At 46.3% G+C, this 12,382-nt stretch overlaps 1 protein-coding gene across 1 annotated transcript in view; it reads left to right on the forward strand.

Moving 5' to 3' along the window:
- The window catches only part of sno (strawberry notch), an 87,882-nt gene that overhangs the window by 12,264 nt on the left and 63,236 nt on the right, over positions 1-12,382 (forward strand). The window contains exons 5-6 of the mRNA XM_065452612.2: positions 2,922-3,131; positions 5,906-5,990. Coding sequence (XP_065308684.2) covers positions 2,922-3,131; positions 5,906-5,990 — 295 coding nt within the window. The remainder of the gene's footprint in view (positions 1-2,921; positions 3,132-5,905; positions 5,991-12,382) is intronic.

Raw genomic sequence — 12,382 nt, forward strand, 5'->3', positions numbered from 1 at the left:
TTTGTGTGCCGACATAAGTACGGCAAGAAAAGAAGGTCGTCACTGATTCAGAACATCAGAAGAGTGGCTGAAAGATCGAGAGGCACCGAGGGCGAACTGCAAATCGAAGATGAGCGACTGCAGGCATCGAGCGACGGAGCCGCCGAGCTGCGTACACCAGGATTAGGCTTAGCGGTCCCGTCAACGAGTGACCCTGACGTCGGCCGCGTTCGTCGTGATACAGTGCTCCGGACGCCTTCAGATATTGATGAAGGTAGGAAAAGAGCAGAGGCCAAAGTTCGAGAGCTTGCATCGACTGCAGCAACGCAAAGAAAATCGGACTTGTTGGCCGCGAGCGATTCCGGTGGCTGCCCGGCTGACGAGACCAGTTTCACCGTGGTGTGTTTGGAATTGGTGAACACGCTTCTTGAACACCTACAGTGCAAGATATGTGGCGGAAACGCGAAAATATGCCAAGAGGAGCGAGAATACGGCCTTGCCGTCAAACTGTCACTTGTTTGCTCCAACTGCGGTGACAAAGCTACGGTTTGGAGCTCGCCGCGCGTGAACGGTGATAAAAAAGTGAATCCGTTTACAATAAACATTCTGGCTGCGCGTGCCATGCAAGCTACTGGCAACAGACAAACGGCCCTCAACGATATTTTCGCCATCATGAACATTTCTCACCGCGGACTGCACACGAAAACATGGCAAGCCTACCAAAAGACAAAGTTGACGCCCGCCGCGGCTCATGCAGCCGAGCGACAAGAAAAGGAGAGCGCAGAAGCCGTACGGAAATTGTACAGCGAGCTTAGGCTGGACAATCCCGGTAACATCGCCGTGTCCTACGACGGGTCTTGGATGACCCGCGTTCATTCGTCCCACATCGGAGTCGGCGCGGTTATTGAACTTTTTTCGGGGCTCGTCTTGGACCACGTCGTACTAAGCAACTTTTGTGCTGGTTGCGAACGCGGACCACAAGCTCATGACCCTCTCTATGAAGAATGGAAGGCCAGTCACGTATGCCAAAAAAATACGGACAAGAAATCTGGCGAAATGGAGGTTGAAGCTGGCCTTATTCTATTCAAGAGGTCTTGGGAGAAGCACCAGCTCAGATATACGACTGTTTTGTCAGATGGGGACAGCAGGACGTTCCTTGCCCTAAAGGAGGCTGAAGTGTATGGGTATATAGATATCCAAAAAGAGGAGTGTGTCAACCATGTACAGAAGCGCATGGGGACAGCCCTCCGCAATCTGCTGGCAAAACACAAGGGCTCGAAACCACTAGGTGGAAAAGGGAGGTTGACTGGTGACCTTGTGAACAAACTCAGCTCGTACTATGGCTGGGCAATCAAGTCGCACAGTGATGACATCGAGGCTATGCAAAAGGCTGTGATGGCGACATATCACCACGTAACATCAAATGATAGTCTCGCCAATCACAGCCTTTGTCCCACTGGTCCCAATTCTTGGTGCCAGCAAAATGCTGCGAAAGCTAAAGAAGAGCCAGCACCAAAACATCGTTATAACCTTCCCGATCATGTGGCCAAAGCTCTACTGCCTATCTACGAGCGGCTATCTGATAAGAAGCTTCTTGAGCGGTGTGTGCGTGGCAAAACTCAGAATAGTAATGAGAGCCTGCACTCACTAATATGGGCGCTCGCCCCAAAAGAGAAGCATGCATCTTTATTCGCCATTGAAGCAGCTGTGGCAGAAGCTGTAATGAACTTTAATGCAGGCCGTGAAAGAACCTCGGCTGGAATTTTACATGAGCTTAGCATGAATCCTGGCCAGCGAAGCACAAAACGCATGAGAGAAAAGGATCGGCAGCGATCAGTCTCATCCGCACACAAACGTGCATCTGCAGACACCGTGCAACAAACACTGAAAAAGCGCCATAAAGGTGGCACTGATCAAAATGATTATGCCCCGGGAGCATATTAGTGCTTTGAGAGTGCAAATGTGTTTACATTTCTCCATTTTTTCTAAATAAAGCTTTTTTGCTTGTTTTTTTCACTTTACTCAAAATGCAAATTTTGGCCTCTCAGTGCATCCATGAATGCGATAGCTCAGCACCAATTGCAGATATCGTAATAATTCTTTTTGAAGGGCATAGCTGAATGAATGGAGCACACATTGATGCAAACCATTTTTTAAATTTCCTTTTGATAAATATTTTATATGGTGTATTTTCTCAGTGGGTAATTATCTGTTATGAGACACTCATATTCAATGGGCTTAAAATATGGGACATAATTTCACAAACTAAAATCTGCTTGCATCATTGTGTCCCTTATGGTTTACTGAGTCCACAGACACGTATATAGAAAATTTTTAACGAGTGATTATTTTTTAATTACTTTCACCCATAATGCCAAATGATTTTTAATTATCTGATGAACTAAGCAAGCTAGAAGGAATGTAATTGCATTTTTGGAATCTGCAAAAGAAACTGAACAAGTTTGCAAAGTTTCACCAAGTTTCATAAAGAAATAAGCTAGTTGTATTTTGATGCAGCATCCCCCCTTAAGCTTCGCATTACAGCAGGCATTGGTGTGCTGTGCACAAGTTTCCACGCTGTTCGTAATGCAGCAAACAAAGTTCATATGCCACAGAAGTGCGATTGGTGCGTCGTTTTCATGTGCGTGTCTCGCACAAAGGCCACACAGTTGCATTCAGTAGGAGCTGCAACACGGTGGCCGTCGTTGAAGGCGCTCCAAGACGGCACAGCGCCACCAACATACAAAACAGTGTAACGACAGAGACCGTAGATTTTTTGCTGTTCTCTTATAGTGAGGTTTAACTGTAGTTGGTTTTCATTGATTAGCTCCAGTTCATTCCGAGACACTGCAATATTGGAAGGGCTCTGCGAGGTTGCTTGCAACATTTTCCCAGAGTGCACTCTCTGTGAACAGCCGTGTCTCATTCTCTCTTTGTTCCAGTGAAAATTGGCGAGCGGCACCCGGACGCTGTGGTGGAGACTAGTTCTTTGTCGAGTGTGCAGCCGCCGGCCGTCTGGTACAACTTGTCCATTCCGGAGGAGGTGATCGATCGGGCACTGCTGTCCGCACTCCAGCTGGAGGCAATTGTCTATGCCAGCCAGCAGCATGAAGTGCTACTTCCTGATGGGAGCCGAGCCGGATTCCTCATTGGTAAGCACTGGCCGTTCAGTTGGGATGGCTGCATGGCCCTGTCACAGTATTGGAAAATTTGACGTGGTTGTCGGCCATGCCTGACCAGATTTCCGAGATAGTGTGGTACAGGGGGCACAGTATTCTCAATTGTTGACTTTTGCGAGATTTCTCATGATGTGTACCAGATTGTGTCGGCGTCAACTGGCAGTGGCATTCCCGACGCTGTGCTGAGAATGCCATTGCTCCCAGGTGCCAACACGTCCAGTTTTAGCCGTACGAAATCTAAAAAAAAGTAATTGTATCATTGAGAGTGATTGATATGAGAATACTGCCCCAGTCCCCGATGCACTGTTTTATGGAACTGCTGTTAGAGGGGCAGTCACAGAGCAGGCTGGGGAGTACACTAAATATTGTCATTATAATAAGCACGCTTAGACAATTCAACTACATTTGATTTTCTTTTTAAATTTTCATCATTTAGTGTTTCTGGCAGCCAGTCAGTGTATGTGTTTGGGGCTTGTTGGGCCTCGTAGTTGAAGGCACTGTTTTCTTTTTGCAACTATTTCGTCTGCCCATATTTTTTTCTGTACTAAGAATTTGGAGCTTGGTATCTAGGTATTCCTGTAACATCACGGTTTCTTTTAAGGGGGGACACTGCTATATAAATAATCTTCTTTATTTTCCCATCCATACTAATAAAACTCCCCAGTCTTATTATGTATTTGCACCGATTTCAAATATGTACTTAGTTTTGGTGTAGCTCAATTAGTTCTTAAGGTAATTAAGATTTTATTCCCCTTGTTCGTGGCCTCAATTAAAGATAAATGGCACAATAAAAAATTATTTGTAAGGCATGGTAGGATAGCATAAGGAGTAAGGATTGAAGTATAGCAAACACTTTTTTGATGTGACCAATAATAGATACTTTATAGCCCATTGAATGTAAGCCCACAAAATGTGGCAACCATGTGGCAGAAAATGTAGCAAAATAATTAATTTCTGAAATGAAAGGTAAGAAATCCGCTTGCTATCTTTCATCGAGTACACATTAGACCTCATTCTGCAAAAATAATTTCAGTTCTAACTGTTCGAGGTGTTGAGATATTTTTCCTCAATATTGCATGAGCCAAAAAGTTTTGTTCTGAAAAAAATAAAAAACAAACAGCACAAACTTTAATGAAAATTAACAAATGTTTTACACATATTTACACACATACATTCCTAATAACCCCCAGGAATGTAGTCTAATTGCCTGTTGCTGTTTAAATGTTGTCTCATCAGTGCCCCTTGAAGATTGTCGGCCAAGGAATGACTCCGAGCACATTCTTTTTCTCTGCGTTTGTCCTTCTCAGCCATCCGTTTGTTGCTCATTGGGCCGGGATTCAGGCTGAGCTCGTTCAGGATTGCTGCCGATGTCCTCCTGTTGCCTGCGTTGAATCGCATCACTGCCTCTGCCACAGCAGCTTCTACAGTGAATAGTGATGCATGGCGTTGCTTTGGTGCAAGTGACCAGGTTATGGAATGTAAACTCTCATTATTGTTCCGAGTTTTACCTCTCTGGCACTGGTCAAGAAGCTTCCTTTCCAAGAGGCGCTCATAAATTGGAAGCAACGCTTTGCACACATGAGGTGGCAAGTTATACCGGTGTTTGGGAGTAGGCTCGCCTCGGGCTGCTGCTGCATTCTGCCGGCACCAAGAATCTGGGCCCGTTGGGTACAGACTGTGATTAGCGACTTTACCATTAGAAGTAATGTGGTAATATGTCGCCATCACAGCCTTGCGAGTTGCTTCTACATCTCCTTGGTGCGATTTCAGCGCCCAACCACAGTAACAGCTCAACTTTGTTGTGAGGTCACCCGTGAGCCTTCCTCTGCCTCCAAGGTTCTCTGTCCCCTTGTGTTTTGGGATCAAGTTGCACAGGGCTGTGCCCATATGCTTTTGCACATGGTTGACACAATCTTCTTTTTCAATTTTTATGTAACCGTAGACATCAGCCTCTTGCAAAGCAAGATAAGTGCGGCTTGGTCAGACCCACGACCATTTGTGGTAGTCGAACCCAGAAGGCACAGTTAATTAAGATAGAGTTATTAAGGCACTCGAGCCCACAACCTTAGTTGGCAGAAAACAAGTAATAGAAAATAACACATTAGAATGAGAATGTATAGTAATTTAGGGAATATCTCGTGAGTGCACAGGCTTCATCCTCTTTAGCATATGCTAAAGTGACCGTCAATATTTTTTTTTCCCCCAGGGATTTCTAGTTCTTTTTTCTTTCCACGTGCACCCAGTAGCCAGATTTAATTGTTATAACCAATAACCTGGCATGAGAGCATTGTAGTAAGCAGCTTTGTTTGCCATAGAACACATACAAAAGTTGATGGTGGTGCACCAGCTGCTCACTGTTAGTATCGATATATTGTAGAACTGGTGTCATGTAGAGGGGGTTCGACAGTACCAGAATACCGAACACGATAAAACTCTCAATTGACTGCTCGATGCTGGCACAGTTTAGGCTGTTTGTCACTTTGCTTGAGAAATAAGGAGAGTGCATTTTCATGGTCACTGCAGATTGTTGGTTCTATCACTGGCTTGCGGCTGGTAATTTTGCAGATTTTTCTTGTAGGGAACTACAAGAAATGCACTAAACATGCACTAGTGCCTGTGCGTGTCTCTGTTCTTCTTCTACATCCTTGTGTGTTTTGCGGTACAGGAAAAGTGTGCAAAACATTACACCAACAAGCCTAAATAACTACACTTGTGGCTGATCATTGCACACATTTGTAATTTTACAGGAGACGGTGCTGGTGTGGGCAAAGGTCGAACCATTGCCGGGATTATTTACGAGAACTACCTCTTGGGTCGCAAGAGAGCAATCTGGTGAGCAGGCATTGCCTTCTGTCGTGGCGCATAGTGCAATTGCATATTTAATTGCACTGTGAAAGGTATATAAAGAACGCTATGTAGCTCTTTTAGCAAGTACCTGCCTTGATGTGCGTGAAGCCTGTAGTAAGTGTTCCAGAAAAATAAAACAAGAGGGTGCTTTAATCATATGCCAATTTGTAAGCAGGAGGCCAAGATCCAATGGAGCTGCATTGTTAGTACATTCTCTCCGAAGAGCAGTTGCACCATTTTCTTGCATGTGTGATGATGCAGTGCTTGTATTGGCAATAGAGCAACCAACCTCGTTTTGAGGCTTGTTTGATTAAATTTGCCCGTTTCTAATGTGCACCCAGTTTTATAGGCACCACATAAGCAACTAATGTACACCTCAATCTAAATGCACACCTGAGCTTTATAACAAGAAAAAAAGAAAAAGCAAGATACTTCCATTTTTTATCATCAGAAAGCCTGCTAATTTATCTTCACAAGGAAAAAATTTTGACCAAGATAATGTAGTGATGTTATACCAATTATCAAGGGGAGACACGGCTTTCGCATCGCGAAAAATGGCGAAAAAAATGTTTTTTTTTTTTAAATTCCATTTTCAGTTTCTATAACTCTTTTTTAATCTGATTCCAAGATATCATCTTTGTAAACCACGTAGAAGTGGTCTAAAAAATTTGTTTTATACACCAGTGTGGCAAAAAAAAATTTGTGAAAATCAAGAAAGAACAGCATTTTTCAAGCCACAATATCCGGAACGGCGCAACCGAGTGCCGCCATCTTGGTCACACTAGAAAGCACATTTCTCTGTCTTCAAATTTGTCGCTTCAGCTACCTCCTCCATTCATAAACAAGCACACAAAAAGCAAGTGATTGAAGGTCGTGCCAGAGGCTGCGATTGACTGCACCCACCACGTGACTCCAGCACTTGCGTCGTCTGCTCGGCTCTTTGCACCTCACGAGTCGGGAAGTCTTCACTCGCTGTAATCTTGACGTGTCAAAGCAAGTGCTACGTGGTCATCGCAGTAGCATGGCCGATCCCTACGTTTGTGGCGACGCAGGCATCATGACCAAGGTTCACGTGGCTAAGCCTTTCAGCACTTGTGTTTCGGAATTCGCGACCAAGCACATAGCGCACGCAATCCTCGGACCCGCTGTTAAGCATTTCGCGCATAGGAGTCTCTGACTCAGCGACAAAGCACATTGTTCGCGCACATCTCGGACCCTCGCCTAAGCATTTTGTGCAACGGCGCCTCCGACTGCGCGACTAAGTACGTTGTGGGGTCTGATGTGGGGATTCTCACACCGTACTCTTGGGACAAAGGAACGACAACACAGTAGTGCAAACAATCACAAGGGCATTTATTGCACCTTTCATACATCAATGCCTGCTAGCCGAGTTGCTATCCACAAAACATGCCGATGGGCGTGCGACAAATCTAGAAGTCCGACTCACCGCGTCCTCGCGAGCGAATATGTTCGCCCCATGCTGGATCCCAACGCCTGGTCGTTCGCGTGTATAGTCACGCGAATCGTGGCGCGTTCGAAGGCGGCCACGCGAGGCGGTCTCGCAGATGCATCGGTCGCCGCGCGCACGAAATGTCCGCGCTGTTCGGCGTCCCGCCGGGGAAGCGTTGCTGCCGCACGTGCAGCACGACTGTCCCGCTTCCTGTCTCGAACCCAAGAGAGCGCGCCTCGTCTCTCCCGCCGAGGGTAACCCCGCAGCCGCGCAACACTAGCGCCATCTCTCGGACTTCGCTTCAACCACATCGGCCGCGCTGACGTCACCCAGGCCACGCGGCGAAGCGGGATCACAGGAGACGCGCTATGCGGGAAAAACATCAGGGGAGGCGCAAGGATCGCGCATCCCCACAACGTCAAGCATCGACTGTTTGTTTTTATGTATTCCCTGAAGTGTGCTTGAGGGCATGACAGTCTTCAATATTTTGCTGATAGCTTTTCTTTACTGCTTTCTAATTTGGGAATGGCAAGTTCTAGTGCAATTAGTGAAGGTGAACAGGATGTTCTGTGTAAAAAAAAATAATAAATAAAACAGTTATAAAACTTTTGGAGCTGTTGTACCCTGTACTGCTCTTTTGAGCAAAGATTAAAACTTCAGGCAGCTCCCTGACACGTTTCGTTACAATGCCAGGTTTTCCACAAGCGGTACACATGTAACATGTTGTAACTTGAAAACTAGTTAAGGTATCGTAATAGAACTGCATATTTCTTTATTGAAGACACTTCGAGTGTGGCTGCCAAATTTCGTTTCTCTAGGTCCAAGAATAAAAAAGTTAGCTCTGATCCTCACTTCCGCCCTTAAGGGGGGATGAGGGTCTTGAAAACTTTTTTTTATTTCTTAACATATCTTCCTGAAAATTGGCATGCAGATATATCTTTGAATGCTGATCCCAAATATATATTCAGATTTTATATATCTCATCTACAAATGAAGATATTGCAAAATAATTTATCCCACATAGGTCTTTTCTTACGGGCCATTATGATAATTTCTTAATTAAAAAAACTAGTTTCAAAGAATAGCTGTCATTTCCAAGGGCCCACTGCACATCCTAAAGCTAAAGAAATTTTTAAAAAGTGATCATATAGGTCATGAATGAATAACAAAGTATGAAGAAAAAAACAATGTGGGAGTAATTAGCTTACATCTGACCTAAGTGCTAGTCTATTGGGTTTAATGAAAAATGGAAAGCTTTAGGATGTAGTTGAGGTTTTACTGAAAAAAATGATACCTAATTCAATAAAATCAGTTGATGCAAACATTATGAAAAGTTCTGTAAGGCAAAGGCATTTGATCAAAAAAGCAAAGCTGAGAAAATTGCATTCAAAGTTTTGCTTACTCTGCAACTTTTGTTTACCTATCACATGGAAAACTTTAATGCTTTAGCATGCAGCCCAGTCATTACTGAACACAATAACACCAAACTCACAGAAATCTGTTCATGTAAAGATTGTGAAAACCTCTGTATTGCATTGGCACTTGACAAAAAAAAAAAAAGCTCAGAAAGTCGTCTTCACTTGCTGCGCCGACGTTCATTAGCTCGAACTTGCGGGAAGTCGCGGACTTCTTCGCCAATGAAGTTTTAATGTAGTCTGCGTACTTTTCACGCCCCGCGCACTCCGCGCAAAACACCGTGTCGAAGCGTTGAGCACGCGAGCTCGGTTCAGCCGCGTCCGTCGGCACTGTAGCGGCGTGCGGAAATGCCGAAGTCGACGTTAGGCTTAGGTCAGCCGGCTCGGCCACTTCCGACGACACGGAATCCGAAGCGACTTGCAGCGTCTCAAAAGTTAGCATTTTCGACGGGCTTAGTCCAGGCGCATCCACCGGCACTGCAGAGACTTGCGGTAACACCGAAGTTGACACCGATCGGCACTGCCCAGCCGCGTCCACTGGCGAAGCTGTTGTTGGCGAGCTCAGTCCAGCCGCATCCACCAAGGGCACAGCAGCTTGCGGCATCACCGAAGCTGTAGTTCTCGACGACGTAGCGCTCTTATTTCATGCGCGCCTCTTTTTGCTGACTGCTTTTCGCGTGCTTGCTTTCAAGCGCGCGTCTCGCGCCATCGTGACACGCGGAACAAAGACACCAGGCACGCAAAAGCAAGAAATTCGTGGTTTAAGGGGGGACATGGGTTGTGGCGATTATTTCCTGCATCTTATGGCCAAATCTGATGAAAATGCACAAGCTTACTTAGTTTTTCGTGCTGATTTCAAATATGCAATAATTTTTCTTGTAGGTTCATTAGTTCAGGAGATTCACCGTGCTGCCACTCTATTGTTTCCGGAGACAATGAAAAAAAAACGGCTCTGCAGAAAGTGAATATTATTGCATGGCTAGATACTATAATGTGCAATAACTGCAATGCTGCAAAAAGTTTTCAAATCAAATTTTAATTAGCCATTCAGGAGGTGATCAAAATTGTTTCCTTGACCTAAGGCTACCACACCGAAAGAAAATTCATAAAATGGAAATATACATATGCACAAATTTGAATGCTCTCAGCACTTTTTAATATGTAGATTAGGCTTTCTGCTAAAGAAAGAATTAGCGCTCTAGCTGTTCTAGATCATGAGCTATCTTTCCGACAGTCTAGTGAAGTGAGCCAAAAACATGTTTTGAGATAAGTGAGAAAACGTGCAAAACCCTACTTTATTTACAAATTTACAGCTGGAACAGCTCAGTAGGCACCAGGCATGTAGTCCTGCTGACTCCCAGCCCCTGTGTGCCGTTTTTTGAGGGACTGGCACAAATTTTCTCATGCTTTGCACTTCTTGGCTGATGCTGCCATTTGACGCCTATCTTTCTCGGCCATGAGGGTGCGACTTTGCTCGCTCGCATTTAGACATAGTTCTTTCATTATGGCCTTTGAGGTCCTTTCCCTTGCACACAACGATGTTCTCAGTATGACCCACGTTCATTTCGGCGTAAAGTTCGCGAACCGACCGCGCGCAGTCGCTCGTCAGATTACGCGCCGCGCGATCGGCCGCTGGCGTCAACTTCGTCTTCACATAGCTCTGGCACGTTTTCGTGTGAAGAGCCCGACGGCCGATGCCCATCAACGAGACAAACGTCATTGAACGCGGTCTGTCGGTCCCCCTTTGCCTGCATGGCATGGGTAGCCAAAACGTTCACAGCAAAGGGTTTCATTCCTTCAGCACTGTGAACGCGCAGCGAGCTCCATACCGACGCAATCTCTCCACAGTTTGCGCACATAAAACGCAGCTTCACAGCGAGCGCGAGTCCGTATTCCCGCTCATCTCGGACGATTTCTAAGGCACCACTGCAGATGTTGCAGTTCGCAAATGTTAATAAAGTGTTCACGGCACTCAAATCCACAATCGTAAACGTAGTCCCATCAGGCGGGCGAAGTGCGTCGTCGGTACCGTCACACACAATCTCGCGTTTCCGCTCCGTCGCTGGAGCGGAAGACAACTCCGATAGCTTTGCTTTGGCTTTCGCGTCCTCCTCCTCCCGCTTGGAGGGTTGCCGGTAGATCGTATCTTGCCGTATGCGAGCGCTGGTCGAAGGGTCCGCGGCAGGCGGACTTGTCACAGTATCCGCAGCAGCCGATGCGGTCGTTAGGCCTGCCGTTGCTGCATCGACGATTTCGGCATCGGTCGCTGGGGTTGTGGCGTCCTGAGCGTTTTGCAGTGTTGAGCAGCGTTTTTTTTTTTTTCAGTTTTCGATGAGCGTTCGTCGCACTTTTTGTGCACCATACTTGTACCGCGTTCGAAATTTGCGCTCCGTTTCAGACATCGCGTTGATACTGGGGCAAGATGGCGCACCTCAGTGCGCGGCTCCAAGCGCGGAGCAGACGATGGCCATGCAGTTCCGCCAATCGGGAGGCAAGCTCAAGTCACGTGCACCGAGTGACGAATAGGAGGGCGTTCTAGTACCTTCTTTTGCCGCGCATTTTCTAAGTGGCCAATGGCTGAATGGGGCCCGTTCTGGCGGGAATTTGAAGGGAAAAGTCGCCTCTTTCAAATGAGACCAAGATGTCCACGCTAGCGCACGTGGAAGAGCAGGCGCGCGTTTCGGAAAATATGCCGTTTCAGCGCAAGTTCCACCTGAAATTCAGCTAGTACATGTCGTATAAGGCGTCACTGCGGCTAAAATACTGATGTTATCGGTATGAAATTAACAATATAGATGCAATAATAGCTGTACATTCCAAAAATGCAATAAAAAAAATGAGTTTTTTTTCGCGATTTTTGGTCGCCACAACCCGTGTCCCCCCTTAAAGAAGCGACTCAATAGCCAAAATATCTACAAGAACGATAAAGAAAATGGCAGAACGAAAAATACTAGGAAACAAAGAGGAATGCGAAAAATGACGTGCGCGCCGGCGAAAGCAGACGACGCGACGGAGTCGAACAACGCGGCCGCGGGGCCGCGGCAGGCGTCACGGCCAATCAGAGGGCTGCGCCTCGGGGAGGCGCCCGTTTCACCCAATCAGCGGCTGTCTCGCGACGATTTCGCGCTTGAGAACGGGTGCCTGGGCTGCCGATAGCTCCGCTGCACGAGGGTCTACAGCGTGCCGAGGGGCGCCAGAATGGAGAGCGGGAAACCAGCTTTCAAACGAGACCAAGATGGCGCCGATCGGTTCGCGTCGCGCGGAGCTACGGCAGCTTGAAAATGAGGCAAACCTTCGCGCTTGGCGTTCAATTTCGGCTCACCGACGTTTCTAAATTGCCGTTTTTTTTATACTTCGAGTAGGAATTGAGCCATAATATTTTGTAGAGGCATAGTTGGGACATTAAAGACTTCAAAAACGCAATTTTTGAAAATTGCCATTTTTGACCATTTTTCGCGATTTCAAGACCCGCGTCCCCCCTTAAGGGGAGATGCTTCTCGAAACAACTTTCT

This window comes from Dermacentor albipictus, chromosome 2 (assembly GCF_038994185.2).
Source record: "Dermacentor albipictus isolate Rhodes 1998 colony chromosome 2, USDA_Dalb.pri_finalv2, whole genome shotgun sequence".
Taxonomy (NCBI): Eukaryota; Metazoa; Arthropoda; class Arachnida; order Ixodida; family Ixodidae; genus Dermacentor; species Dermacentor albipictus.